At 41.1% G+C, this 26,455-nt stretch overlaps 1 protein-coding gene across 1 annotated transcript in view; it reads right to left on the reverse strand.

Annotated features, from left to right (window-relative positions):
* The window catches only part of cpne9 (copine family member IX), a 122,718-nt gene that overhangs the window by 35,385 nt on the left and 60,878 nt on the right, over positions 1-26,455 (reverse strand). Inside the window, exons 7-8 of the mRNA XM_050066249.1 lie at positions 3,912-3,975; positions 805-908 (exon numbers count right to left, since the gene is read on the reverse strand). Coding sequence (XP_049922206.1) covers positions 805-908; positions 3,912-3,975 — 168 coding nt within the window. The remainder of the gene's footprint in view (positions 1-804; positions 909-3,911; positions 3,976-26,455) is intronic.

The following is a 26,455-nucleotide window of genomic DNA, read 5'->3' on the forward strand; positions in this document are numbered from 1 at the left end:
CCAAATGCCCTATTGTGCTATGTTGACAAAAGTGAAAAAACAAACAAAAACATGTGTATCTGTCTTGTGATTCTGATCCACTCCAGAATTTAATGGGTTCTCCCTAGGCCCACACTACATCCTTCGACCAAGCCAATTGTTGTTCCATAATCCTGCTGACAAATGAACAAACAAACCAGCAAACAAACAACCCTAATGGAAAACATGACCTCCTTGGAGGTCATGATGCACTGTTCTTTGTTACATTTGGACATAAAGTTTTCAGGCACAAATGACATTGTTAGATGGTACATTTTAAGGTTGCAGCTTGGAATTTCCTTTTGGGATCTAAACGTCAGATAGAAAAACACGCTTTAGATTTAAATGCATGATTTGTATTTAAACCTCTCCTTTAAAAAAAAGTAAGTGATGGTAAATGAGAGACTTTAACAATAAGAAACCATTATCAGAATTACATTTGGCCACATCGCAAATCAAATCCTAAAACTGGAGAGTGTATAAGCAATGGCAGGAGGCTCGGATGGTGGTTTGAAGTGTCTGAAAAAACAGATTTTTTTCCCAAAAATGTCAAAGGCTCTCCCATTTTGCATTTGCTTTTAAGACTGCCCTTAATTCAGGCTTCAATGTCTGATGTAACAACTGTGGAGCATTGACTCTGTTCATGTCTGTTCAGAGCACATTATCTGTTTATATCTGAATCATTTATTTGTATTTGTTTACATCCTACAAGCCATCCATGAAATGTTTTACATATTGCTATCATCTCCTGGGAGTTAAAGTGGGTGGTAAAATGCTCAAACTCACGTTCCGTCCTCATTACTCCGGTAGAAAACCAAGAAGGGGTCGGATTTGCCAAAGAAGTCTTTTTTGTCCAGCTTGTTGGCACACAACTGCATGGTAGCAATATCCTGTGAGAGAAGATGAGCAGTTTTAGTTGAACATCAATACAGTCATTCTGATGCAATTTCATTTCTAAGTCAGCAATTTGTTTTCTCGGGGAACTCATTTCTTGGCGATGGAGGCACTAGGTTTTCACAGGACACGGCCACAACAATCGTGGAGCTGAGCATCCCTCTGAATGCAAAGTAATTGGCAGTGTAAAAGCTCGTGCATATTGGCAAGGCAAATGTGGATCAGGATCCCAAACACCAACGGTCGGAACGACTTGATAAGCAATGCATACATAGATTACAGTGATTGCAATCCAGCGTTTCTTTTAAATTGCAGAGTTTACTGGTGGGAGATTGTGATTTTATTATGTGCTGTTTGAAATATAGTCAGAGAGGGAATGGCTTCATACATATAAATGGATAGTTACTGCAGTTAATGAGAAACGATGTTATTCTGGCTTCTGTGGTGAGATGGCCATAAGAGGGTGGATGGATGGATACCCAGCATTGTCGTGGTAAAAGACACATGATATCAAAGTCAGCTCATATACTACGTTACTTTACACTCACTGGCCACTTTATTAGGTACACCTTGCCAGTACTGGGTTGGACTTCCTCCTGCCTTCAGAACTGCCTTAATTCTCCGTGGCATAGAGTCAACAAGGAAATATTCCTAAGATGTTTTGGTCCATATTGACATGATAGAATCACACGGTTGCTGCAGATTTGTCGGCTGCACATCTGTGATGCAAATCTCCCGTTCCGCCACATCCCAAAGGTGCTCTATTGGATTGAGATCTGGTGACTGTGGAGGCCATTGGAGTACAGTGAACTCATTGTCATGTTCAAGAAACCAGTTTGAGATGATTTGAGCTTTGTGACATGGCGCGTTATCCTGTTGGAAGTAGCCATCAGAAGATGGGTATACTGTGGTCATAAAGGGATGGACACGGTCAGCAACAATACTCAGGTAGGCTGTGGTGTTTAAATGATGCTCAATTGGTGCTAAGGGGTCCAAAGTGGCCCATTACACCACCACCAGCAGCCTGAACCGTTGATACAAGGCAGGATGGATCCATGCTTTCATGTTGTTTACATAATATTCTGACCCCACCATCTGAATGTCGCAGCAGAAATCCAGACTCATCAGACCAGGCAAACATGTTGCTGGTTCAGAGATGGTCTTCTGCAGACCTTGGTTATAACGAGTGGTAACTTGAGTTACTGTTGCCTTTCTATCATCTTGAACCAGTCTGGCCATTCTCCTCTGACCTCTGGCATCAACAAGGCATTTTCACCCAGAGAACTGCCGCTCACTGGATATTTTCTCTTTCTCGGACCATCCTCTGTAAACCCTAGAGATGGTTGTGTGTGAAAATCCCAGTAGATCAGCAGTTTCTGAAATACTCATTTAAACATCCATGCCACATTCAAAGTCACTTAAATCACCTTTCTTCCCCATTCTGATGCTCAGTTTGAGCTTCAGCAGGTCGCCTTTACCATGTCTACATGCCTAAATGCATTGAGTTGTTGCTACGTTATTGGTTGATTAGGTGTTTGCATTAACAAGCAGTTGAACAGGTGTACCTAATAAAGTGGCCGGTGAGTGTAGATGCATTGATATGATAAGTATGAAATGTACAAATGAAACGTATCTGTGGTTTGCAGAAATGTAGAATGCCAAAATGTTTGTCTGGTGACTGGGATGTGGATGGATAGATGAATGGATGAATGGATGAATGGATGAATGGATGAATGGCTGGATGTTGGCATTGCACATCTCTGCAAACCACAGATAGATTACATTTGTACATTATTAAATACTGTAGAGGGCACAATCCCTGCTGGAATGTCAGCAATGTCTCAGCAATCTAAAAAAACACCAATGTCTGGTGGCTATAAAGCTGCTAAAGAGGTATAATGGCTTTAAAGCCAAGAAAATGGGTTCTGTTGTTTGGTGGTTTCAAACAGTAGCCTGCAGGGGTCTGCAGCTTGGCAGGAGTCTAGCCTGGTTGTCATGCCATCCACCATCCCCTCCACTTCCAGGTGACAAAATCAGCTCATAAACTATGTCACTGTAGAAAAGTTGATATGGTAAGTATGAAATGTACAAATTAAATGTATCTGCGGTTGGCAGAGATGGATGGACGGACGGACGGATGGACGGACGGACGGATGGATGGATGGATGGATGGACGCAGTAGATTGCTCTTAATGAGGCCCTTTAGTCATTGCCTCCAGTTGGATGGCAACATGTCAAACCTAAGTCTGTCATTGGCAGATAGGGGTTATCAGTCCATACACACACACACACACACACACACACACACACACACACACACACACACACACACACACACACACACACTTATCATAAGTTCCGAAGAGTATTTGGATCTTGTCAAGAGTAAAACCTCCCAGAGTAACGATGGTAAACACAACTAGGAGAAGCCTGTTCACATAATGGTCTCTGGAGCGAGCACACACACACCACACACACACACACACACACACACACACACACACACACACACACACACACACACACAGAAACTGTGTTAGTATCTGACTGCCTGGTTGGTAGTAATATATTATCGTAGCTGGGGAATGGCAAAATTGGAGGAGAAAAATCACTTATTTTATAGCAGGAAACCATCTTGACAGTTAATTTTACACATATTTAGAGAGTCTGGGTAACACAGCATCGAGCATTTATCAGCGCTGAACACTGAATACAATTAACTTGGGGGTGTGTGCATGTGTGTGTTTAGGGGAGGGTTATTTACTGGTTTAATTTGTTACATTTCATCATTATGATTTTTGAAAGATTGGCCCCTCATTAAATATTTTCTGTGTATTCGTGCATGGCTGTGTGTGGAGGTGTTTATGTGTTGGGGTGGAAAGGATTGCAAGGTATTACAACAACAGTATCGGGGCAAAGACAGAATGCAGGCGATAAGAAAATATGCCAGCAACACTTAGGTTGTGTGCGTGTGTGTGTGTGTGTGTGTGTGTACTGACCCTGCAGTTACTGAGCTCCTCTGCAGTAAAGATAATGACTCCACACTTCTTCCCTGGAATCCCACTGAGAGAGAGAGACAGAGGGAAAGATTGAGAAAGATTGAGAAAGAGGGTAATTGTGGCACGACATAAATAATACAGTTGCAAAGCAGATGTCATTCATGGCTTCAGGCTGACGCAGTTATTGTGATAGGTGACAGCCAGACATGCAGATTGTCATATTTATGAAGTAAAGAGCTGACATTTGTAGTTCTGCACTTACTTTTATAAAAATTGGGGCCTTTTTGACTAAGTGTCAATTTAATTCTAAGCATTCATTTTTTTTTTACTTAACATTCACATTTAACTGTAAGAAAAAGGCACACCAATTCAATTCAGGTACCTGCTGTTAGCACATTTTGGACACACCCTCCAAAGCACATATAGGGTCTGTTATATACACTAACACAGTGTATTCAAAGTGATTTTAGTGTATGCTCCTTAAACTGCTGCCATAAAATAAGAATTAAACATCTCCTCTGCCATAATATCAGCTTGTAAAGCAATAGTTATTTAATAAGTCACTTTTTACCAGGGTAATTGCTCTGAGTACAAATGCTGGCAGCTACCCATTACAACAATCTAATTTGGCCACTGAGGAGCTCTACTGGAGCAGTTGGAGCTGAAGTGCCTTGCTTAGGGGCCCTCAGAGGTGGTAACAATGGAGGGGCACCACCCTTAACGATTTATTCCTCCAGTCCACAATATCAAACCAAAAGCTGAGACAGGGAGTGTGCTGACTGAAATAGGATATTTAGTACATAAAGTAATGATTTTAAAGCAAATACATGGTGCACAGCGGCCACCATGGCAGCAAGAGTCATAAAGTCCGTAGATGGATTCAGTAATGTTAGTGTTTCCATAGTGTTTTTCTTTGGCAGAAAAGCGGGGGCAGGGCACTGAGGAGCACTTTGACCAGCGCATCATATCAAAAAGGTGCTCCTAGTACTTTTTAACTGACCTTCTGTGTGTGGGTTTTGTTTATTTGACAACAATATCTTGACATTAACATTTGCTAGGTAGCTATCCTAACGCTACTTTTACAGAGAACTGGCCACACAGCTAACAACAAGCTAACCATGCATACACAGTGTTGATAACTCTTTTCCAATGAAAGTAGCTAGCACTAGCTCCAAAAGTTGCTTTAAGTCACCAGGTGATGTCATACGCTCATTTGCATGTTGATGATGTCATCGCACATTGGGTGCAGCGAGGGAAAGATCAAAAGAAACCATGTAAACAGGTAGATAGAGAAATCTCACTTCAGTCACTTTTGTATTTCAGAGACAGCGGTATATGGGTGCTACTACATGTGAAAGGAGGAAGAGAATGGTGGTGGGGCAAAATGTTCTTTATTATACTCTGACAGAAATGGCATTTTACTACTTTGCTACTTTGCTAAATTAGATTCAACAGAAAAATCCTAAATAAAGCACTTGAATGGCATGAGAGCTACGAGGTGAAATTACTATTTCTGTCAAAGGAGGCTAGTGACTGTGAACGGGGGCAGCAGCAAAATTTACTTTGGCCGCACAAAAACAGGACCGCCTAAAAACTTCAACATTATTTTAAGTGTATGTTAAATTTTGACTGCTTCACCTTGCTGTCAGATGGCCCTTTAAAACTGGAAACTGATGCCATTACGTTATGCTCTCCTCAATGCCACCAGACTTCACTGACAGAAACAGTAATTTTACCTCAAAGAACACAAAGGGTCCTATTTAGAAGGTCTAAAGCGGATGGCAGAGGGCGCATAATCCATGTCGTAAGTGTCATTGCTATTTAGATGCAGGCGCAGTTGGCCTTTTTTACGCCCTGCGCCCTCATCGTCTAACTAGCAAATGAACTTGCGCTTCTCTGGGTGTGTTGGTCTAAAAATGAGGAGTGGTCAGGCGCAGTCATGGCGCGTTGCTAGTTAGATGAAATGCGCCAGTGACCAACAAAAACCTGGTCTAACGTCAATGGCGCAGACACACACGGAGCAGCCACACATATGCAAAAGATAACAAATAAAAATATGATTACAATGTGAAAGGTTATTATTGTGCACATTAAAATATTTATCAGAAACACGTCTTAATGGTCAGTCATTAATCAGAATGATCTAATCGCAGTAATAATGATCATCATAATTTGTAATAATGACAAATGAAATTGTGAAATTATTTGACCAATCATGGCAACACGTAGGTATTTAAACGAGGAGATCAGTCTCCTCAGCTGTAAAACGCTCACTCTTTCTAGAGCTTAGATCAGGCCCAAAAAATCTAGCCCAACCCGGCCCGAGCCCATGCACGTTATGTCCGGGACCGTCCCAGCCCGTCCAATTAACTGTAATTAACGGCCCGAGCCCGATTTAAACCCGACATTTTTCAATAAGTTGGCTGTTATAATTAAGAGTATTAAAGCACAATTCTTCTTATTTGAATGACAGAAATATAGGATCTTAATGAATGGCGCAACACGGAAGCATGCAGAAATATAGGATCTTAATGAATGGCGCAACACGGAAGCATGATTATGTAATAAAACGTGTTTATTTTAGGATCCAGGTGGTGAAGGGCTGTGCGCGCACAATGTTGCAACATTGGACGTGTGGAAAGGATGACGCAGTTATTCGGCAATTAAACCACCATTTATTATTGAACAGTACAGGTTACTGTTGGCCGTAACCACGCCAAAACAACCAACAAACAACAATTTAGCTGTAACTCCATCTGTGCACTCCTGCTCTCTCCTCCAGCTCGCTCATACACACACCAACACGCGCACTCACACAGCCCTCCTCATCCCCGACACACTCGCACTAGAGGGCTGCACTGGGACTGGGTCCCGCCGGGTCCCGCGGGACCCAACGCAAATATTGCGGGAGCGGGCGGTTTGGACTTTGCTGCGGGAGGGAACGGGCGGCTAAAAAAAAAAACACTGCGGGATCTTGGTGCACATGCATAAGCGTTTCCACTCTATAGGCCCGTTTCCACTGAAGAAGTTCCCGGTACTATTTGGGGGGCAGGAACTACTACAGGAACGTCCTCTTGCTCGGCTCTCTCAACCGCCGTGTCTCCACTGAGAGAGCGGAGTACGAGGAAGGTTCCTGTAANTTCAGGTTGGTAGGTCCGCCACCTAACTAGCTCTCCGCCATGTGCTCCAATCGCGCCTCTTTTAAAGGGAATGAGAGGTGACACTCTGATTGGCTTATTGAATGATACGCCCAAAACACACCCATGACTAATTCACAGAGTAAGTCCAACCCTTTTAGACTCTCCGCCATGGTGCACAGTCTAAAAATGCGCTGTCTAACTAGCAAGTGACTGGGACACGCCCATGCGTCGCACGCCTGGCGCTTCGCGGTTTAGACCATCTAAATAGGGCCCAATGAGTCGCTGGTCTTCCCCTTAATCAGTTGGTTAGTTTGTGTAATGAGGTGACTTCTGGAACCAATCTAACGATGCAGGTTCAGTTGTCTGCTTCTCCAAATTGTGGTGGTAGATCGATAACACACAATTCTCAATGAAGGCTCAGTTAGGACGCTCAGCTGTGTCCTTATAGCCACGCAATATGTGCCTGCCCCAGGCCCAGCTGGACTGGCTGGCCCAATTAATAGTTTCTGACTGGCATAGATGGTAAAGGAACAACACTGACGACAGCAAGCAACTTGTGTTTGTCGTGGACTGTAGCTTTAAAATTTCTGAGTACAATGAATTGAACGCGTGCACGTGCGCGCACACACACACACACACACACACACAAACACACACACACACACACACACACACACACACTTTTGAAAGAAAATGAAGATTGTTTTTTTTTCTTGTTTTGATCAAAAGTTGCATCATCTTGCTTAAAATTATATATATTTTTTTAAACAAAGTTAAGTTTGCAATTGTTTCTCATCAAATACTGTGTGTCCTTCAAGCCGAAAATGTCAAATGCATTTCCTTCTTCATAAAATCTTTAAAAAAGCCACTTTACTCTTAGAAATCCTGCACTGTCCTCATCCCTATGTGCTAACTGGAGGTTTTTCTTCTTCTCTGTCTTTCCTGGAATGCTCCCAGATTTCTTGGCACATTACAGCCACCTACTATCAATCAGTGGAATAGATGTTTTTCACAGGAGACATTTGACATGTCACTGCAGAAAAAGCACAGGTGTGAATAATAATGATAATAAAAAAATAATGATAGCTGAATTCCATTTAACAGCTTTAGTTCCAGGTTCCTGGTATTTTGCATTCAGGCCCACGAGCCAGTTTCTATTCAAATTTAGTGCAAATGGTGAACACATTTCCAGAAAATGTGATGAAAGAAAAGAATTAATGCACGCTTCCATCCTCTGCTCTTATGGGAATATTTGGGGTTGGGCACATCAACATAAAGAGTTAGTGGTGGTGGTAATTCCCCACTTGGGTGCCATTAAACCACGGCAGATGAAGAAGATGTTGTAATTAAAAGAGTCAGTCGAACCACAAACAAATGGAAATCATGTGGGAATTGTGTTGGAAATATCACATTCATGTCTGTTTCATGTTTATTCGAGGAATTTGCAGTCTCATCACTCCACACAGATCTGATGTTTTATAGCCTTTTTTGTCTCTTCAGTGGTGTTTTAGTCACATGCTTCATATGACTCACTATTACTTCACTTTGCCTGTTTTCACTGACCTTAGTTGCACCTTGTTTTTATTGATTCACCAGCTTTTCTAACTTAGCCAAGAGGAAAACAAAAAAAAAATGCAATTGTCAAAAGAATTTCTTCATAATGACTTTTAAAGCAACAGAGATCGGAGCCGAAGTATCAAAGTTTAACAAAGTTTTATTTTCTTGTACAAGAAGGAGCGTTTCACAGTGCAACACACAAGGTGAGGTTACAGAGGAAAAAGGCTCGCTGGAGGAGCATTTGCTATCAGCTAATATACAGCACAAGTGGGCGGGGAAGCTCGGATGTTTCTATCAAGTACACACTTGTAGATAACGTCACAATCATCTTCGGTCCCTCTGTTGGAACAATACCCTGCCTGTCTGGCCATCCAAAATGGCCTGTCCTTGACTTGTCTCCGATCCGAGCCTCCCTGTTCTTCCTTACAGATACAGAGCTGATGAATCTGCTGACGTTGTGGTATTTAAGTAACAGTATCTTACTGACCAGTACACAGCATACATACACAGCGTGATCATAATTTTTATAACACCAATGTTTAAGTTTTTGTTTTTCAAATTTCTGCTGTTTCAATTTTGATTTTTTTAGGTCAAGATTGTAAATCTATAAAAAAACAGTGTCATGGGTTACTCAACGGGCTCTCGCTGAAAAAAATTACCGCATAGGTTGACTGTGCAAGCAGCTTATTATGACACATACTTCCTTTATTGTAAGGCGGCGCCCTCTAGAGGCTGAAGTAATTTTTAGAGGCATAGAGGAGAAAGTGGCATGAGGTAGCATAAAAAGCAACAAAGCCCACATAATGTTGTACAAATATCACAGAAGCACCTAAACGGAGAGAGTGGTGGTGGTCAAACAAACACAGGACTGTCACCCAGGAGACTGGTTTTCACCTGCCAAAGTTGAGGTTAATATTTTTTAACAACAACATCGGCAAGTATGCCAGTGTGTGTAGCATGCTACGCTAGTGACATATGTGACGTTTCGTATTTGACTTGTGTCTCATGATATACATCAGGTTACAATAGCCACAAAAGTACTTATTTAAAACCAAACCATGATGTCTTCCTAAACCCAGCCATGCAGTTTTGGAGCAGAACAACGATTCACGACCATGAGATGTGTTAAAACTACTGTTTGTCATATAAGTTGTTTTGGAAGTCAGTGGAAATTGACCCGCTCTGTTGGGCTTATTACGATGTTTGCATTATACAGAGCCATTGTTAATGTCATCAGTAACATCTGTGTTCTCCTAATTAGACAAGGTAGAATGTCTGCTGTGAAAGGCCTGTTGCATTAAACCTTCAGCAGGAATGTGTTTGTTTCGTCTGTGTGCTAGTGTGTGTGCTTGTGCGTCCTTGTGCAGGAGAAACAAACAAAACACTACAAAATCTTTATAATGCCGCAAAAAGGTGAAAAACTCCACAGGGTACTTTAAATGACACATTAAGGAAACAATTAAAGCAATCAAATATTTATTCAAGTGATTCAAGCTGAGTTTGACCTCTATTAGAGGTTGAGTGAAAGACAAAGGAAAGCAGTTAGTTTTAATCAACAACAGGATATAATCTCAGGTAAAATTAGGGATCTAATAGAAGAATATGTTAAAGCCTGAATGTTTTTCAGGGTAGCAGTTGGTATTTGATTTGTAAAAAAAAATCCATCACACCCTGAGTCCTTTCTTTTCTACAATGTATTAGAGGTCAAAGCTTGTAGCTAAAGTCTGTTTTTCCTTTTCTTTTGTTTCACTCCCATTTAAACTTACAATAAATTTGAAGACTTGAGACTGAACTAACTGCGGTGAAGGAACAATTCACTGAACCATCACAAAAGAGGGAGAAATTGGACAAAAAAACAGAGTGGATATCTGCAGAGTAGACTGAGTGAAAAGGAAAAGAGGAACAGAGGAACAGATTGGGAATGAGAGAAGAAAAATGAGGGGTAACTCTGTGACAATTGAGGCACAAAAGGGCCAAGCTTGGCTGCTGCTTCATCAAACTTTCCTGAAACGAAAGATGAGGTTAAAGAGAGGAGGAGGGGAAGCATGGGGGATGAGAGAGAGAGAGAGAGACAGAGACAGAGAGAAGAAGAAGAAATGACACATAAGGATGAAAAGAGGGAACACTTAATGGTCACAGTATAACACCAAGTCAGGTAAAATTCAGGGATATCAATCTGTCCATATAGGAAGCACAAGTGATGTCAGTCTCATCTACTGTACTTAGGTGCAAATGAAAGTGACAACAGGTGCAATGGAGAGGCAAAAGCAAGACAACCCCCAAAAAGGGATTGGTTTTACACGTGGTGGCCACAGACAGTTGCTGATTCTTCTCCAGTTTTGTGTTCTACTAGTGTCCTTGTCACTAATGGTAGCATGAGGCGGTACCTGCAGCCTAATCAGATTGCACAGTTAGTCAAGCCCTTGTGGACGTTTCTGTGCATGTTTCTGACCAAACTGTCTCCCTGAGGGTGGCATGAGGGCCCAACATCCTCTGGGACCTGTGCTCACAGCCCAGCACCGTGCTGCTTGACTGGCATTCGCCAGAGAACACCAGAATTGGCAGGTCCACCATTGTCAACCCGTTCTCTTCACAGATCAGAGCAGGTTCAGAATGGGCACATGTGACAGGTGTGAAAGAGTCTGGAGACGCCGTGGTGAATGTTAAGCTGCCTGTATCATCATCCAGCATGACTGGTTTGGCAGTGGGTCAGTGATGGTGTGGGGAGGCATATCCTTGGAGGGTCACACAGACCTCCATGTCACAGCCAACAACACCCTGACTGCTGTTAGGTACCGGGATGAATTCCTCAGAGCGATTGTCCGACCTTACACTGATGCAATGGGCCCTGGGTTCCTCCTGGTGCAGGACAATGCCTGACCTCATGTGGCCAGAGTATGTAGGCAGTTCCTGGATGATAAAGGCATTGATGCCATTGACCATCCCCTTGTTCCCCTGACCTAAATCTAACTGAGCACCTATGAAACATTATGTATCGGTGCATCTGACACCAAGTACCACCACAGACTGTCCAGGAGCTCACTGATGCCCTGATCCAGGTCTGGGAGGAGATCCCCCAGGACAACATCCGCCGACTCATCAGGAGCATGCCCAGATGTTGTCAGGAGCGCATACACACACTACTGAGTCACATAATGCGTTGCAGTGATGAAATTCATACAAGTTGGATCAGCCTGTGATTTCAATTTTTTACTTCGATTTGCAGTGTGATTTGGAATCCAGCCCTCAAGAGAGGCAGACTGGGAATAAAAACTGGCCCCGAGACGTAATGCTGGCTGTGTGTGTAAAAGAGGGGGATTGTGAAGAGTAACAATTCAACTGTACTTATTTACTTACTTTCTTACTGCCTTACTTCATTATTTTCTTACTTACTTACACTTTCCCAAAAACAATAACACAAAGTTACCGATCAGTGCAGCTGCAGACCAGTAACTCCTATGTTCTGGGAGATTAAATTACTATTTTTGTCACATGAGCCTGGCGGCTTTGATGAGAGCATAGATGAATAATGGATTCAGTTCCCCATTGAAAATCGCTGTCTGAAGTGGTGCAAATAATCTAAATATAGCTTAAACTTAAACTGATTGTTTTAGTTGGCTAAAATCCATTTTGTGGCCACGGCAGAACAAAGCGTAGCTTCTGTGCTTGTACTTCTGCCTGCTTCTTCAAACTGTGAGCGTGCCGACTGTCATCTACTGTAGGTAATACACTGACTGTGCATAAGTACCTGCATACAACCCCACTTCAAAATTCCAAATCTTCTCTTTAAGCTCAAACCACACAGAAAAACTAGAAGCATTTGTGATTTCGAAAAATATATTGGGAGACATCCATTGTTTCCACAGCTGACAGCTCCAGTGACAGCCAAGTCAAATTGTATGGCACGGTCACAGTGTGTTTGGGATTGATATCCAGACTTCTCTTCCATCTTAAACACACATAAGTGCACAAGTATGTGTGTATATGTGTAAAATGTAAATACTTCTTACGAGTTTATGGACACGGCACACTTGAACACAATAACCAATGGTACAGAAGACGCCATCCAAATGTCGACTCATACAGTTCAGCTTGATTTAAATATTATGATTATTAAAGTAAGAATGAATGAAAGTCCTCGGCTTTTGCAGTTTTCATTATAAGTAATTATTCTCTTTTATAGCTGCACTTCTTGGGCTTTTTTGAGGAGTCATTTTGTTTCATTTTCATCTGGCGCCTTGTGCCGCAGTGGTGACCAAATTCAACTTTTTGGAAACGAGGAGCCTGAGGCAAAGCCAGGAGGCAGAGCTGCTGTTCACTGACCCTGAATATTTCAGCTGTGTCCCAGTTCAGTGTCACGATAAAGCAGAATGCAAAATAACAGCCCCATCAAAGCACCACTGACACAGACTTAGTTTGCTTTGATACTAAAGAAAGAGAAGGAACGAAGAGACTGACAGAGGGATAAGAGAGAAATGAAAAAGAAGTAACCGTGTAAGTTAAATTTCTTTAAGGTCATGGAGGAGAAAGGAAGAGAGGGAAGAAAGAATGTCCGCTGGTCACTCTAACCTCGTCTTCCATGACGTATAGTTTGAAAGTCGATGGATTCTCTTGCTCACGCTGCCTGCCAGCTGTAAAAGGCAGCTACAGTGAGAGAATTATTTATGAATTTATCTACACAGTGTGTCCGACTGCACGCCCGCCAGCCAGCCCACTGGACACAAGAACTGCCTGGACTCTGGAGTAGCTGTCCAAGGCTTGACTGCTCACTGACTACAGAATAATAATGTTCCCCTAATACATATTAAAAATGTTATGACTGTTTTGTTTCTCATCATTTGATGCATTTCAGGCTTGTGATAGAGCTGTTTTCAAGATGTGCTTATATTGCTGTAAGATTGAATAATGTGAAAGCAAACACCTAGTTTATGTGTATTGCTTTGGATTTTTTTTTTGCAAAACTCTCCCACAATACCTATGCAAAATACCATGAAAGTGAGGCAGCTGTGAGCTATTTCATAAACAGCTCACAGGAAACACAACAGGCTGAGCTGCCATCTGCTATTAATGAAGTGAAATAAAGAACAGTCTCTTGACAGAACACTGGTTAACCTTGGGGTCTCAGCTATCATTTGAAAAGTTCACAGAGTGCCATGCATGGGCGTATTGGCCTCTTGTTTTCTGGGAATCTACCCAACAATCATTTTTTCTGGCTCGGGCCGGGCTCTCTGACTCAGGCATGATCAAACATGGAAGGCTCAGTGTGCAAATTTTTCATTCTGACCAAACAATGCAGAATGTGATTTCAGTGATTAAGCGTCAGAGATTATTTTCTCAGCTTGTTTGTGGATGCATGTCTTGCAGCATTCAGAATCTCCTCACCAAGTTTAAAAACAAACCAGCCTGATTCTTTTTTCTTCCCTCAGGCCATCACACTGATGAACACTTCCAGTCCGTCAGACAGTCAAACAGCCATGTGCTTCCATTAGAGATTATATTTTTACAGATAAAGTTCACACCGTTTTTAACATGTACATATCATCATGCACTGTCAAAGTCTTTAGAAATCCTACATGCTGTTAAACACTGTATATAGACACGTATACACGTATAAATTACCCGTAGGGCTGTCACAATAGCTACTTTTGTTGGATGATATATTGACACAGAAATGCAATAAATAATATTATTGTCATTTCGTGATAATTTTATATGATGGATATGATGATAAGCTTTCAATTCTTAAGAATATTCCGATATTAAAATAAAAAAGTCTGGTAATATATACAAAAAAATATCTCAAATTATGGTACCTTTATAGGAGTAGCCCAAAATTACTTAGTTTGAGACTTAATACAAAATGGCCAACAACAACAACAACAACAACAACAGAACAAGTGATGCCTCTTACAACTAATAGACAAGCTTAGCAAAACTCCAGGAACACTGCAGTTGGCTTCCAGGGATGGACAACCTGGAAGCCAGGCGGTTAGTGGAGGATGAAGTTGTTAGAGGGTACAACTACATGTGACAGACTTTTTGGCTCGTTGCCAGGGGTTGTAAAGCTAACTACTATTAAGACTGTGCTTCTTCCACTCCAAAAGTGCAGCTGCAGGCTACCAGTAGGCTACACTGTGTCATCTTTTAAGTTTTTTTAATCGCGCAATTAAACCCAGTCTCACTCTGTAGTTGCTGAATACCAACGTTTGGTCAGTGACTTCTGGCGTGAGACACCAACAAAAAAAGCCATCCTTTCACATCGGCATGATATGCAACTGGACCAGTCAGGGGAAACATGATGGGACAACAACAAACGTTAAGGTGGCGGAAGTCCGTGTAGGGCAGGAGGAAGGGTTGGTGGATGGGTCCAACAACCACTGACTTTCACCTAGGAGGCTGCTACTTACTGTTGTTACTTCCGGTATGATTATAAAGCCAAGCCCTGTTGTTTTTGTGCGTTGTGCGTGTGTTGGCTAAATGTAACTATGTGCGTTTGTTGTTGAAGGAAAAAAAATGTCAATTTGCGGTGTTGTACCGATGTAGTGCATTAATTTTTAAAGAGACTGTATGCAGACTGTGCATTTCCTGTGAAAACAGAAGTGTACTTTGAAAACAGACAATGCATGTAACAGGCTGAAGTTGACACAGTGTCCCAGAACGTTAACATCCAACACACCCAGGGTACCTTGCATGTCCTATCTTGACTTGGTAAATCCATGACCAAACATCGATATGTGACAAGGTCAGAGTGAGAATGTGTTGTGGGGATGGAAGGGAAAAAGGTAATAAGTCCCAAGTGTGCCCAAGTCTTACTGTGGTCAAGAAATCCCTGGTGTTGGCATCATGTTGGCTAAACTGTTGGTGCCATTTGTATGTAAATGAACACGCATATAAACGCAATTGGGAAAATCAAGGTCGGCAAAATGACCAAGGTCATATCCATATATTGTACCATAGATTGATCATGTAATTATTGTGACAGACCTAAGTACAGTACATGTATTCACCCATTCAATGTGTATTTCTTTGCACTATTAACATTATTATGTATATGTGCTAGTGCAGTGCCTGTTCAAAATGTGCCTGTTCGGAAGGGGTTGATTGCTTGGCCGCTATTATTGCTGCTTGCAGCTTCCTCGAGAACCACTCATACAAACAACTTCACACTTGACACTGCGCTTCCTTGGGTGCTGACAAATATACCTGGCATGACGTAGTTGCTTCCCCTAGTAGTGCTAGTGTCATTTGCTAAAAGCTAGTTATTTGGGAACAGGCTATTTCAAGGAACAAAAGCGTTCGTTCCAAGAGTTACATCGCTGATGCTTGCAATGTTTGCCTTTGCTTCAGTAAAACATCTCAGGCCTCTCCTTCTTCATCTGCTCTTGAATGTACTGTAGAGAGTGACAGAGAGCAAGCTGTATCCAGCATGCCATTCAGTGGTTTAACAGTTAATTGGAGCCTCCTCTCAACACATTACCCAATCTCAATCGTAGATCTCAGAAGCTTGCATTTGACACTGCACTTCCTTGGATTGATCAGATCAGATTTTTTTTCTACATACTACTACTTAGTCCTGTATGGTATCTCCCACCTCTACCTTAACTTAATTTAATATACCTCACACCCCACCTTAACCACCCATTGGACATGGTGTATGCATGACAATAGTGAGTCCCATACAGTGACCCCTGAACTCCATCTATTTTGGAGAAACCAAGGTCTTTTCAGCTCCAGGATTTCATTGTCAAGTTACTTTTAATCATCAGAGTTTTTATAGTAAACGGCTGCCGTGCCACATTACTGATGTTATTCTGGCCACTGCTGCTGCTGTTGTGAAAGTCAAGGTTTATTTGGGAAGATGGTCATTAATATGCATATGCTGCTAATGCTGGCTGTATGCGCATTGTGATCTGTGTGTGTGTGTGTGTGTGTGTGTGTTTTGTAGGCTTATGAAGTTTAACTGTTTAGGATGCGTGGCTGTCATGCACCCATATTGTTCTGGAATGCACACACAGCTTGTGTGATGATGTGATTTGTAAGTACGATTTGACTCTTGCTTAAAGAAATTAGCTGTTTGTTTTGGTGATAACTTCCTCTATGCTCTTTGCATTGGCTCCAATAGCATACACTAAAATTCTGGCCATATCTTATACACTGCACCTTTAAGAGCAACCAGCAGAATTTTAAACAGGAAGCCAGTGTACAGGTGTGTAGCTAATTTCTTCCTTTTAATATTCAGCGAACACCTCCTGCTTCAAGTTATAAAAATGGATGGATGGATGAACTTACTGCTACAACCACTCCCGCTAATGAAGCTTTAGCTAAAGATCAACTGGGAAGGTCAGCTCACATTGGATTTCCCCTTTAAATCAGTTTATTCCACATTCTCCCTGTGCTTAGCCCCTAACCACCAAACTCATTTCTTATGCATTTTCTTCCATCAGTGCAATTCCTTCTATCTCTATTACTCTCAGATCAGTTAACCTATCTGTTTGTTGCCCTCTTCTTCCAAGGTCTCCCTGGATCTGACGATAAACTCTTTGTCAGAACGTATAAACACTATATCCTCATTATCAAATTGTATGCTTTCCCTCCTTCACACTAAAGTCCTGAACCTTAAATGTTTCCAGTGGTTGTAAATAGATATGTTCTCATTCAGTGTTACTCACTTATAAATGTTCCTGTTCAACCTTCCCCATAAAATGTTTGTGAAAATGACCTGTGAAATATTTCAGATATAAGATTTTTTCCATCAGTGTTTTCAAGCTAGCAGTCTTCTTCTTCTTCTTCATTGCTTTTGTCAGCACATTGCTACATATCTAAAATTACCGTTGATTGATTTTTAACATCACTTAATTATCAAATGTAAAATGCATCTGGGTTTGCAATAAATCCTGTATTATTAATAATGATTTTTTTTTCTTTTTTAGATGTGCAACTTAGGTTTTATACATATGTTACTCAGTTTAAAGGTCTAGTGTGTAGGCTTTAGTGGCATCTAGTGGTGGGGTTGAAGATTGCCACCAACTGAAACTCCTACAGGCTGACACTAAAAAGGCAAACAGCCCCATAGAGCCAGTGTTTGGTTTGTCCATTCTGGGCTACTATAGAAACAACATCCGTGGAAAAGGACGCGCTCTGTATGCAGATACAAACAGCTCATTCTAAGGCAACCAAAACACAACAATACTTAGTTTCAGGTGACTATGAGCTACCATTTCTGCCCATATCTTACTATATAATGACGAAAACTCTGTCTGTGTCTCTGTTCCACGTTTTTCTTCTGACTGACTTGGTCAATCCATGTGAAATTTGGCACAGTGGTAGAGGGTCATGGGAGGATGCGAATGAAGCAATATTACATCAATTGGCCAAATGGGGGCGCTATAGCAACCGAAAACTTTGAATGGGCATATCTCATGTCCTGTATGTCGTAGAGACATGAAACTTTGCACAGAGATGCCTCTCCTCATGAGGAACAAATTTGCTTCAAGAACCCATAACTTCTGGTTATATAGATTTTCCGCCATTTTGAATTTTTTGAAAAACACTTAAAATCGATCTCTTCCTATGAAGTCTGACCGATCTGCATGAAACTCGGTGAACATAATCTAGGGACCAATATCTAAAGTTCCCTCTTAGCAAAAGTTGGAAAACTTACTAAAACTGAGCTTCTATAAGGCAACGAATATTGCGGAGGGCGTGGCTCATCACATAAAGGTGTATAACATCTCAAGGGTTTCACCGATCACCACGCAGCTTTGTAGGCATATGACCACACATAATCTGAGGGGACCCCTCCATTATTGACCCCATCAAACAAAATGGGGGCGCTAGAGAGCTAAGTTCTTATCTAGGCCTAACCGCCATATCGATTTTTACTAAACTTGGTAGATATGTAGAACAGGACGCCTCAAGGTGACTGGAGAAATTTAACTCTAACTGGCAACTGGGTGGCGCTATAACAACGGAAAAATGCTTAAAAATAGCTAATATGCGACCGATCGCTGTGGCTCCCCCTGTGGCCCAATGTTGTTTTTTCTTCTAATTTTTGGTATGACTAAGTCATGGAATGGTATGCTGTACATAATCACAGAAACTGTCAGTGTGTCATTCTGTCTGTTCCACGTTTTTCTACTCACTGACGTGGTCAATCTATGTGAAACTGCACATAGGCATTGAGGACTGGCATAGGTAGAAGGTGACAAAGCTTCCAATGGGTATGGACTAGTATGCAAATAAATCATCCACAATGAAACTTTAGATTTAAGAAAAGAATTTTCCTCCTCTCCTCAATGAACGGCAACGTGGTATGAAATATAAAATTGGTCCTGAAAGAAAAGATACATAACCTGTGTAGTCTCCATGAAAATTACATCCCGAAAACTATCAGTAGTACTACCACTAATACTTAAAACAAAAACTAAGAGTACTTTCACATGTGTAGTTGGGTTCATTTGGTCTTTTTGCATTTTAGTTCTGGTCTGCTTCCTGTTAATGCTGACGTTTTACAGTGATACAGACTGACAGGTAACTTGTTGATTGGACAGTTTTGGCGATTGTCATCCTACATCATCAGGACCCATGTGGGGAAATCTAATTCCAGTGACTGAGAGAGGTTTGCAGCACTTTAAAATGTTGTGTGGTGTCACAAAGAGCTCATTAAGAAAAAAAATGATTATAAGCATTATCATTATTATCATTATTAAACTGTAATTAAACTCATGTAATGAATAATGACTAACATGTAGAGACAGGAAGAAAAAGCGTCTTGAACAGTAATGATTTTGAACTCATTACTGTGTAATCACAATCACACACTTTTTAATGGACTTAATGAACTGACAAAGTACACAAAGTCAGATACAAGCACAACAGTTTTTTTTAACAGCTTTTGACCCTATTAATCAGGGAATATACCTGCGCTGCATATGTGTTCCCATGGTTACCAAATGATTTGCATAAATATACATGACTCATACTACGGACCAACTATAAGCTTGCTTCCTGAACAGATTCCACGATCAGCAGATGGATGTATTTGTGGTTTACAGTAGCTTTTGAAATCATGCTAAAATATAATATCTGCTATCAAAAGATCCTGTGGTAGGTCTGTTGGTTTTCAGTCGTGGTCCGCACCAGTGTTTGACAGCTGACAGCTTTCATACCAGCCCAAACTAACCACACTACCCCAAACCAAACAGGTTTGGTGTGATAGCACCCTCACATAGCACATGTGAATTAAATGTGGTCAGTTGTGTCCACAGAGCATGCCAGTGTGTATCTAGGTGCATACCAGTCAGCACGCATGGAGCTTCGTTCAGTAAGCACTGTTGCATTGCATGCCTTGGCATGACCAAACATGTGAGCAGGAACAAGCTGTGACAGAGAAGCCAAGAGGGGGGAAACATCACCTTAACCTGAATCTGACATCACTGGTATACAGAGGGGACTACATTACCTTCTGCCTGTCACACCGGATATCTGCTGAGACGAACTTCATAAACAGAAGACATGACTTACATTGCATTGTTCCTGATTTTGTATTCACACAAACGCCACAAAACTGGTGTGACAAAGAACCTGCGTTTGGTTCCCTCCTGAACACCACTGTGTATAACTGGAGCAGGATTTATGACATGATCGTTTTTACTTACATATTTTTCTGTTTCTGTTGTCAGATAATGGAACAAGAATGAAATTTGATTGTGGCTCATAAATACTTTGTTGACCAGCAGTCATTACCGAGCTGCTGAGCCACAGATAAAGTCGTTATTTAATGATCAGGACATTGTCAGACAAATTAAACAAAAATACTGCTTAATGACAGCAGCTGGGATCAGCTGTCGTGACATTTAAAATGAGCGATGACTTAGAAAGTTAGAGGCAACAAGAGGTTGTCATATTTAATAAAGTGACAAGCCATGTTTCCACATCTAAATGAGCTGCAAATGTGCATCTATGCTTGTAAAACAAAATATGTCAGCTAAACAACAAATTATGAATGTGGCTGCTAAATAACAGGCGCTCCGCTTCTAAAATGTTTCCAGTGGACATTAAAACTGCATCAGAGGCGGAGTTGATTTGGAATATGGCGCCGCAGGATGCTTTTGGTGCAAAAGTGTTCTTATCTTCAACAAGTGCAGCACACATGTTGAACCAAAAGGGTTGTGTCATATTGGGGTCAATACAATATTTAAAGAATTTTGAAGTCGCAAATTCTTTGATTGACGTCTCAATACATTGATGAATCTACTTTACAAGTCGCCCATGATTTTACGTATAGGTTCTCTAAGTTCTTAAATAATTCATTTGCAATTATTGTTTTTACCCTGAAAGTGGCCGTGGCCTAGAAATTCATCATCATTGCTATTTTACCTAGCGATAAGACACTATTACTGCTCCCACCATTATTTCGGTGTTTATTCATGGCTTTGATTTGAGCTGTATTTTGATTTGTGCAGACAGAGAAAACCAGTACAATGTAAACATAATTACGGTGGCCCTGAGGGCTCAACACACTGCAAATTAAGAAAACACATGCAAATACACAAGCAAGTTTGGAAACATCTGTGCTGGCTTGGCGACACACGAAAACACCAATTTGATGACACGTGCATAACATTTAGAAAGAGCAGTGGTTAGCACTGTCGCTCACAGCAAGAGGGTCTCTGGCTCGAACCCAGGGTGGGGGAGCCCTTCTGTGCGGAGTTTGCATGTTCTCCCCATGTTAGTGTGGGTTTTCTCTGGGTACTCCAGCTTCCTCCCACAGTCCAAAGACATGCAGGTTAGTGTTACTGATGCCTCTAAATTGGCCGTAGGTGTGAATGTGAGCATCTCTATATGTTAGCCCTGCGATAGTCTGGCGACCTGTCCAGGGTGTACCCCGCCTCTTGCCCATTGTCAGCTGGGATAGGCTGGGATTATGAAGGCAATGAAATCATCTATCCATCAGTGGTGTTGGAAAATGGCCCAAATTTGTTTTTCTTGGTTTATTTTAATATTGTAGTGGAATAATTCCAATATGATTACAGTTATCTGCTGTTAACCTATTTAGTCTTTTGCTTGTTATCATAATATCTAAATCATGCGATCACAATTACAGATGGCCGACTTCAATAACTTCACAATCCAAAAACGGCAACAACAAGTATGTTCCAGCCCCATGCATCACTTTTTAGTTTCCACAGGAAACAGCTTTTGTTGTGATGTCACCTTTCTGCAGCCCTTTTAGTGTAATGACCACAACCTCTTAACACCGCTTTTTGTGTTGAAATTACATGGTGGTGGCACGACTGGGTTTAGGCATCAGAACTACTTTTTAGGTTTAGAAAAAGATTGTTATGTTATTTGTTATGTACAGGACGCATATAAGGCTAGTTTTACCCAAGTATGACCCATCCACCACCCCAACCTCCTCTCTACATGGCCTTTTTGTTCACTCTTTATACTACCTATGAGGTTGTAACATTATCCACTGCCCATTATGTGAGGTTGTTAAACCAGCAAACTTGTGTGTCAACCACAACAAAGGATGCTACCGACCTTCCATTGGCACAGTTCCCCTGGTCCCAGCATGTAATTTTAAGACATTGAGCGCGTTTACATGCGCACTAATAAACCGATCATTATCTGATTTCTGGAGTTACCTGATTATTCAAGTGGTCATGTAAACAGCATAATCCGATAGGCTTTATCAGATAAAAGCCATTATCTGATTATGAGAAATCAGATAAACACACCTAGCTTTTTCCCCAATAGTCAGATTATTCGGTGCATGTATACCCTTTAATCTGGTTTCTTTCGGGTTTTGCTATTTTATACTCCCACTCCACTACATTTTAGAGGGAAATATTGTACTTTCTACTCCACTACGTTAATCTGACAGCTTTTGTTTCCTTTCAGATAAAGATTTTACATAAAATAATATATTTTTATATTCTCAGTGTTTAAATTGTCACTTTTATTTTATCTTACTTATATGTTATGCACTTTGTGTGACAAGTTTATATACAATACACTTGTATATTGCACTTTGCAGTACTTTTACTCCGAATCTACCCAAAGTATGTAAAATTGGCTCCACATTGATAAACTACACATTAGAATGCTCTCACATGTATTTGTTAATGATAAAAACAAACAGTACTGTAAGAATATAAGCTGTCAGCATGATGAGTGCTTTATTTTGCAAATATATGACTTGCGTACTTTTCAAGGTTTTTCAAGGATATGAGTACCTACTGTAACAGGAAGTTTGAGTTTTATGTTATGTACTTGAGGAGAAATCCAACTGAAGGACTGAATCATGTAAACCAGGTTTTTCTGATTATGAGATTATTGAAGTGCACGTAAACGCGTCAAATCGGATTATTACCATTACCTGATTATTCACAGTTATCTGATTATTGTGTGCATGTAACCGTGCTCACTATGTGCCAGCACCACGTAATGATGTTCAGAGGTTGTGGTCATTTCACTTCTGTGAGATCAGGCTTTTCAATGTGTTGATAAGTTGGTGAAGCTTTTTGTTTATTTACTTGTGTTCTATCTATTTGGATGTGTTTTCCTAATTTGCAGTGCACTGAGCGTCAGAGCCTCCGTAGATAACACTGTATTTCAAAAGCAGAAAAATGACTGAACCACCGCCACACACACCTGAGCAAACGATGACATTAACAAATAATTAAATCAAATGATGCAAGATTTTTCTAAATAAAACAGCCAAATGTATGACATCATCAGCGTGTGAGCTCTCTTTCATCGACACCTCTGATGATCTTATCCAAAAAATGTATTTTTCTGTACCAAATCCATTCTTGTCTCAACAAGTGGTGTTGCTAACAGAATGGAGGTGTTGTCTGAATCAGTGACTGTTACAGAACAACATTGTCACATTATTTGCCAAGATGCTCAAAGCTGGCAAGTATGAAAGTAGCTCTAAGCTAATTTTCTTGCTCAAACAGAGCCAATTGCAAACATACTGTATCTTTGGTTTACAAGATAAAGTAACAACTAATTCCTGCCAGTTGGAGGATACACATTTGTAAATCTCTGTGCTGATTCATCTGCTGTGGAAAGGAAGTCTGTTTTTTCAGTAGAACATTGGAAGTGATAAAACAAAGAATGGTTTCCTTTTGTATACATTTTCTGTACACATTTACAAACACAGCAAGAATCGTTGGATCAGGGTGGTATTTGCTGAGGAACCTTGGAAGTCTGGCAATTCGACACGGACAAGGATAGCTATACCTTTTAAATCACATTTGCAGTAGGGGCAAGATTAAATGTCACATATTTGATTTTCAGGTTGATAAGGTTTAACGTTCCCAACAGAAGAAGAGCAGCAGCAGCGGCAGAAGTGTTTTGTCTTCGTGCCTGTCACGGCAGAGCGGGCCAGATGAGACCTGAACCGCCACACCAGATGGCAGGTGACGGTTCTGTGGGACGCAGACCACAGGGGACAGACAATGACGACACCGTTGTGTGTGTTAGTTCTGTGTGTGTATGTGAGGGGGAGGGAAAAAGAGAGAGCGATTGAGCATGAGTTTCATTGTCCTGATTGGAATTTTTGTTTGCAATATAGACTCTAAACTACTCTGATGTCGAAAAATGAATCTCACTGACTTTTTTATTGGGTATCTGGCAAACCTAAAGGCAACAGACAACAACACAATTATCTAAATCAAACAGACAGTACATGTGTGACCATGAAATTCATGACCTTTAAAGATCAGTAGGTTTGCTGAGTAGTGTCTATGGTAGATAGCTGTAAGCAAGCAAAGCTATTTAAGCTTGAAATCCAGCTCAGCTTAAAAGGGCTTTGGTCTGGATCCGCACCAAACTAAAATTTAATGTACACCCAAAGCAAGTCGACCAGATCACTGCCACTGACACATTTCTACACTATTATGTTAGCACACACACACACAATGGGAGGTAGATGCTCAAATTAAGAAAGTGAAGGGTGTGTCCAAACTGGCAAATGCAAATAAAGGTTGACTCTGAGAAATACCTGTTCATTTTACCTGGGGAAAGCACAACACCAGCTTCATTTCAAATCAAACAGAGGCCATTGTAAAGAATGGTAAAACACCACAATGACACCAGACGCCTGGTTTTAACAATTTTGTCCCCCGAGCTCCCCCGCAGAGCTTGCCAGTGCAAGTGGCAACCTTCATGGCTGAAAAATGAAGCCAATGCAGAAGTACCAAAAAGTGCAGTTCATCGAATGGCCAAATGAGGCTGGCTCCAAAACTGAATAAATCCCCAAAGACCCCCCCCCCCATGTTAAAATGCCCAACTTTACAGCGGAAATAAACATGCTTACAGCCTGGTACAAGAAAAGAAAAGTTTTGCTCTCTATTGCTAATTTCAACATCCATGACAACTGTACAGGGGTGAATTTTTTTTACCCGTTTACGTTTTATTAAGGCCCAAAGTTATGCACATTTAAGGGCGGGGTCACTAAAATATGTGAGTCAGATCTACCCCTTGCTTCTCAACAGCCCCACCCTCTTTTCCAAATATGGTCACTTCTGACTCCAAAAAAACAAGATGGAGACAACCAAAATGCTGAACTTTAGGCTTTAAAATGGCAGTCCACAAACCAATGGGCGATACCTCTTTAGTTATGTCCACTTTTTTTGTATAGTCTATGATATAGAGTTCCATACCAGACCTTTTAAGGTGTCCTGGGAATTTAAGTTCTACATGTGTTTGGTATTCTGGAGAATGTGCAACCATGAATAGTCTGTAAGAACTGCTGCAAGAGTGAAGAATGCAGAGATCGCTGTTGAAAATAAACCACATAGAACTTTCTTTTTTGATTCAAGCACATTTAGTGTAGGTCTGACAAGGGAAGTGCCTTATCACCTCTCCTGTTTGTGATATTTATGGATACCACTAGAATACCAAGGTCTGTGTTTGGTGTTAATGGTGCTGCTATTTGGGTATGATGCTGTAATTTTGGACTCATTCACCCCTGAACTCTCTGATGTTTACAGCTGAAGGCTCAAAATGAAACCAGTTTATACAACGTATGCAACCATGCCAGAAGGTAAGCATTTGTAGTTGTTCCCAACAGCTAAACTAAAACTCAAAGCGAACAGCCAGCTGTTGAGAGGCATGACACAGGTTGTTCAAATGAAAGTAACTGCACACAAATTTGGACAATCCTGGGCATTCTTGTCTGACTGTATTCATTCTATTCATTCAAAGCTTTGGCCCGTGACCAAAGGAATGACACTGTGGATGCAAGCAGATGAGGGTTCTCAGCAGTGTGACTCACCTCACCATTAACACCTTATGGGGAGACAGATGAGGTTTTTGGCCACTTATAGGGATGCCTCCTGGCAGAAAGGAAAGTGTACCAGGCCAGCTGATTGGAAAGACCTTGGGGTATCTTTTAATTGGCCTAGGCATGTTTGGGGAGGAGGTAAAGGAAGCTCACTCACACCAATCAGGACTCAAAATGTGGATCTGGTAATACCTATGATTATTTTGCTCCGTCTGTATGGGGTTTTGTCCATTTGATTTTTCATCTAGGGCAGGGGTGTCCAAACATTTCTGAATGGGGGCCAGATATAACAACGTGAAAATACCTGGGGGCCAACTGATTCTCGCATCAAATGGGTTTAAAAAAAAAGAAGAAATCTTTTATCGAACATCTTTTATTGAACAATTACTACGCAATGCCTGTCTACAAACTGTATGATAGTCCTATATGTGAGGTGAAGGGTAAAAATGGGAAGTGATCTTGCCCGATTAACCATTATTGTGTAAAGGGCCACATATGGTATATTTTGAAAGTCAAGCTGAGGGCCGATTAAAATTGGTGTGCGGGCC

This window comes from Epinephelus moara, chromosome 16, assembly GCF_006386435.1.
Source record: "Epinephelus moara isolate mb chromosome 16, YSFRI_EMoa_1.0, whole genome shotgun sequence".
NCBI lineage: Eukaryota > Metazoa > Chordata > Actinopteri > Perciformes > Serranidae > Epinephelus > Epinephelus moara.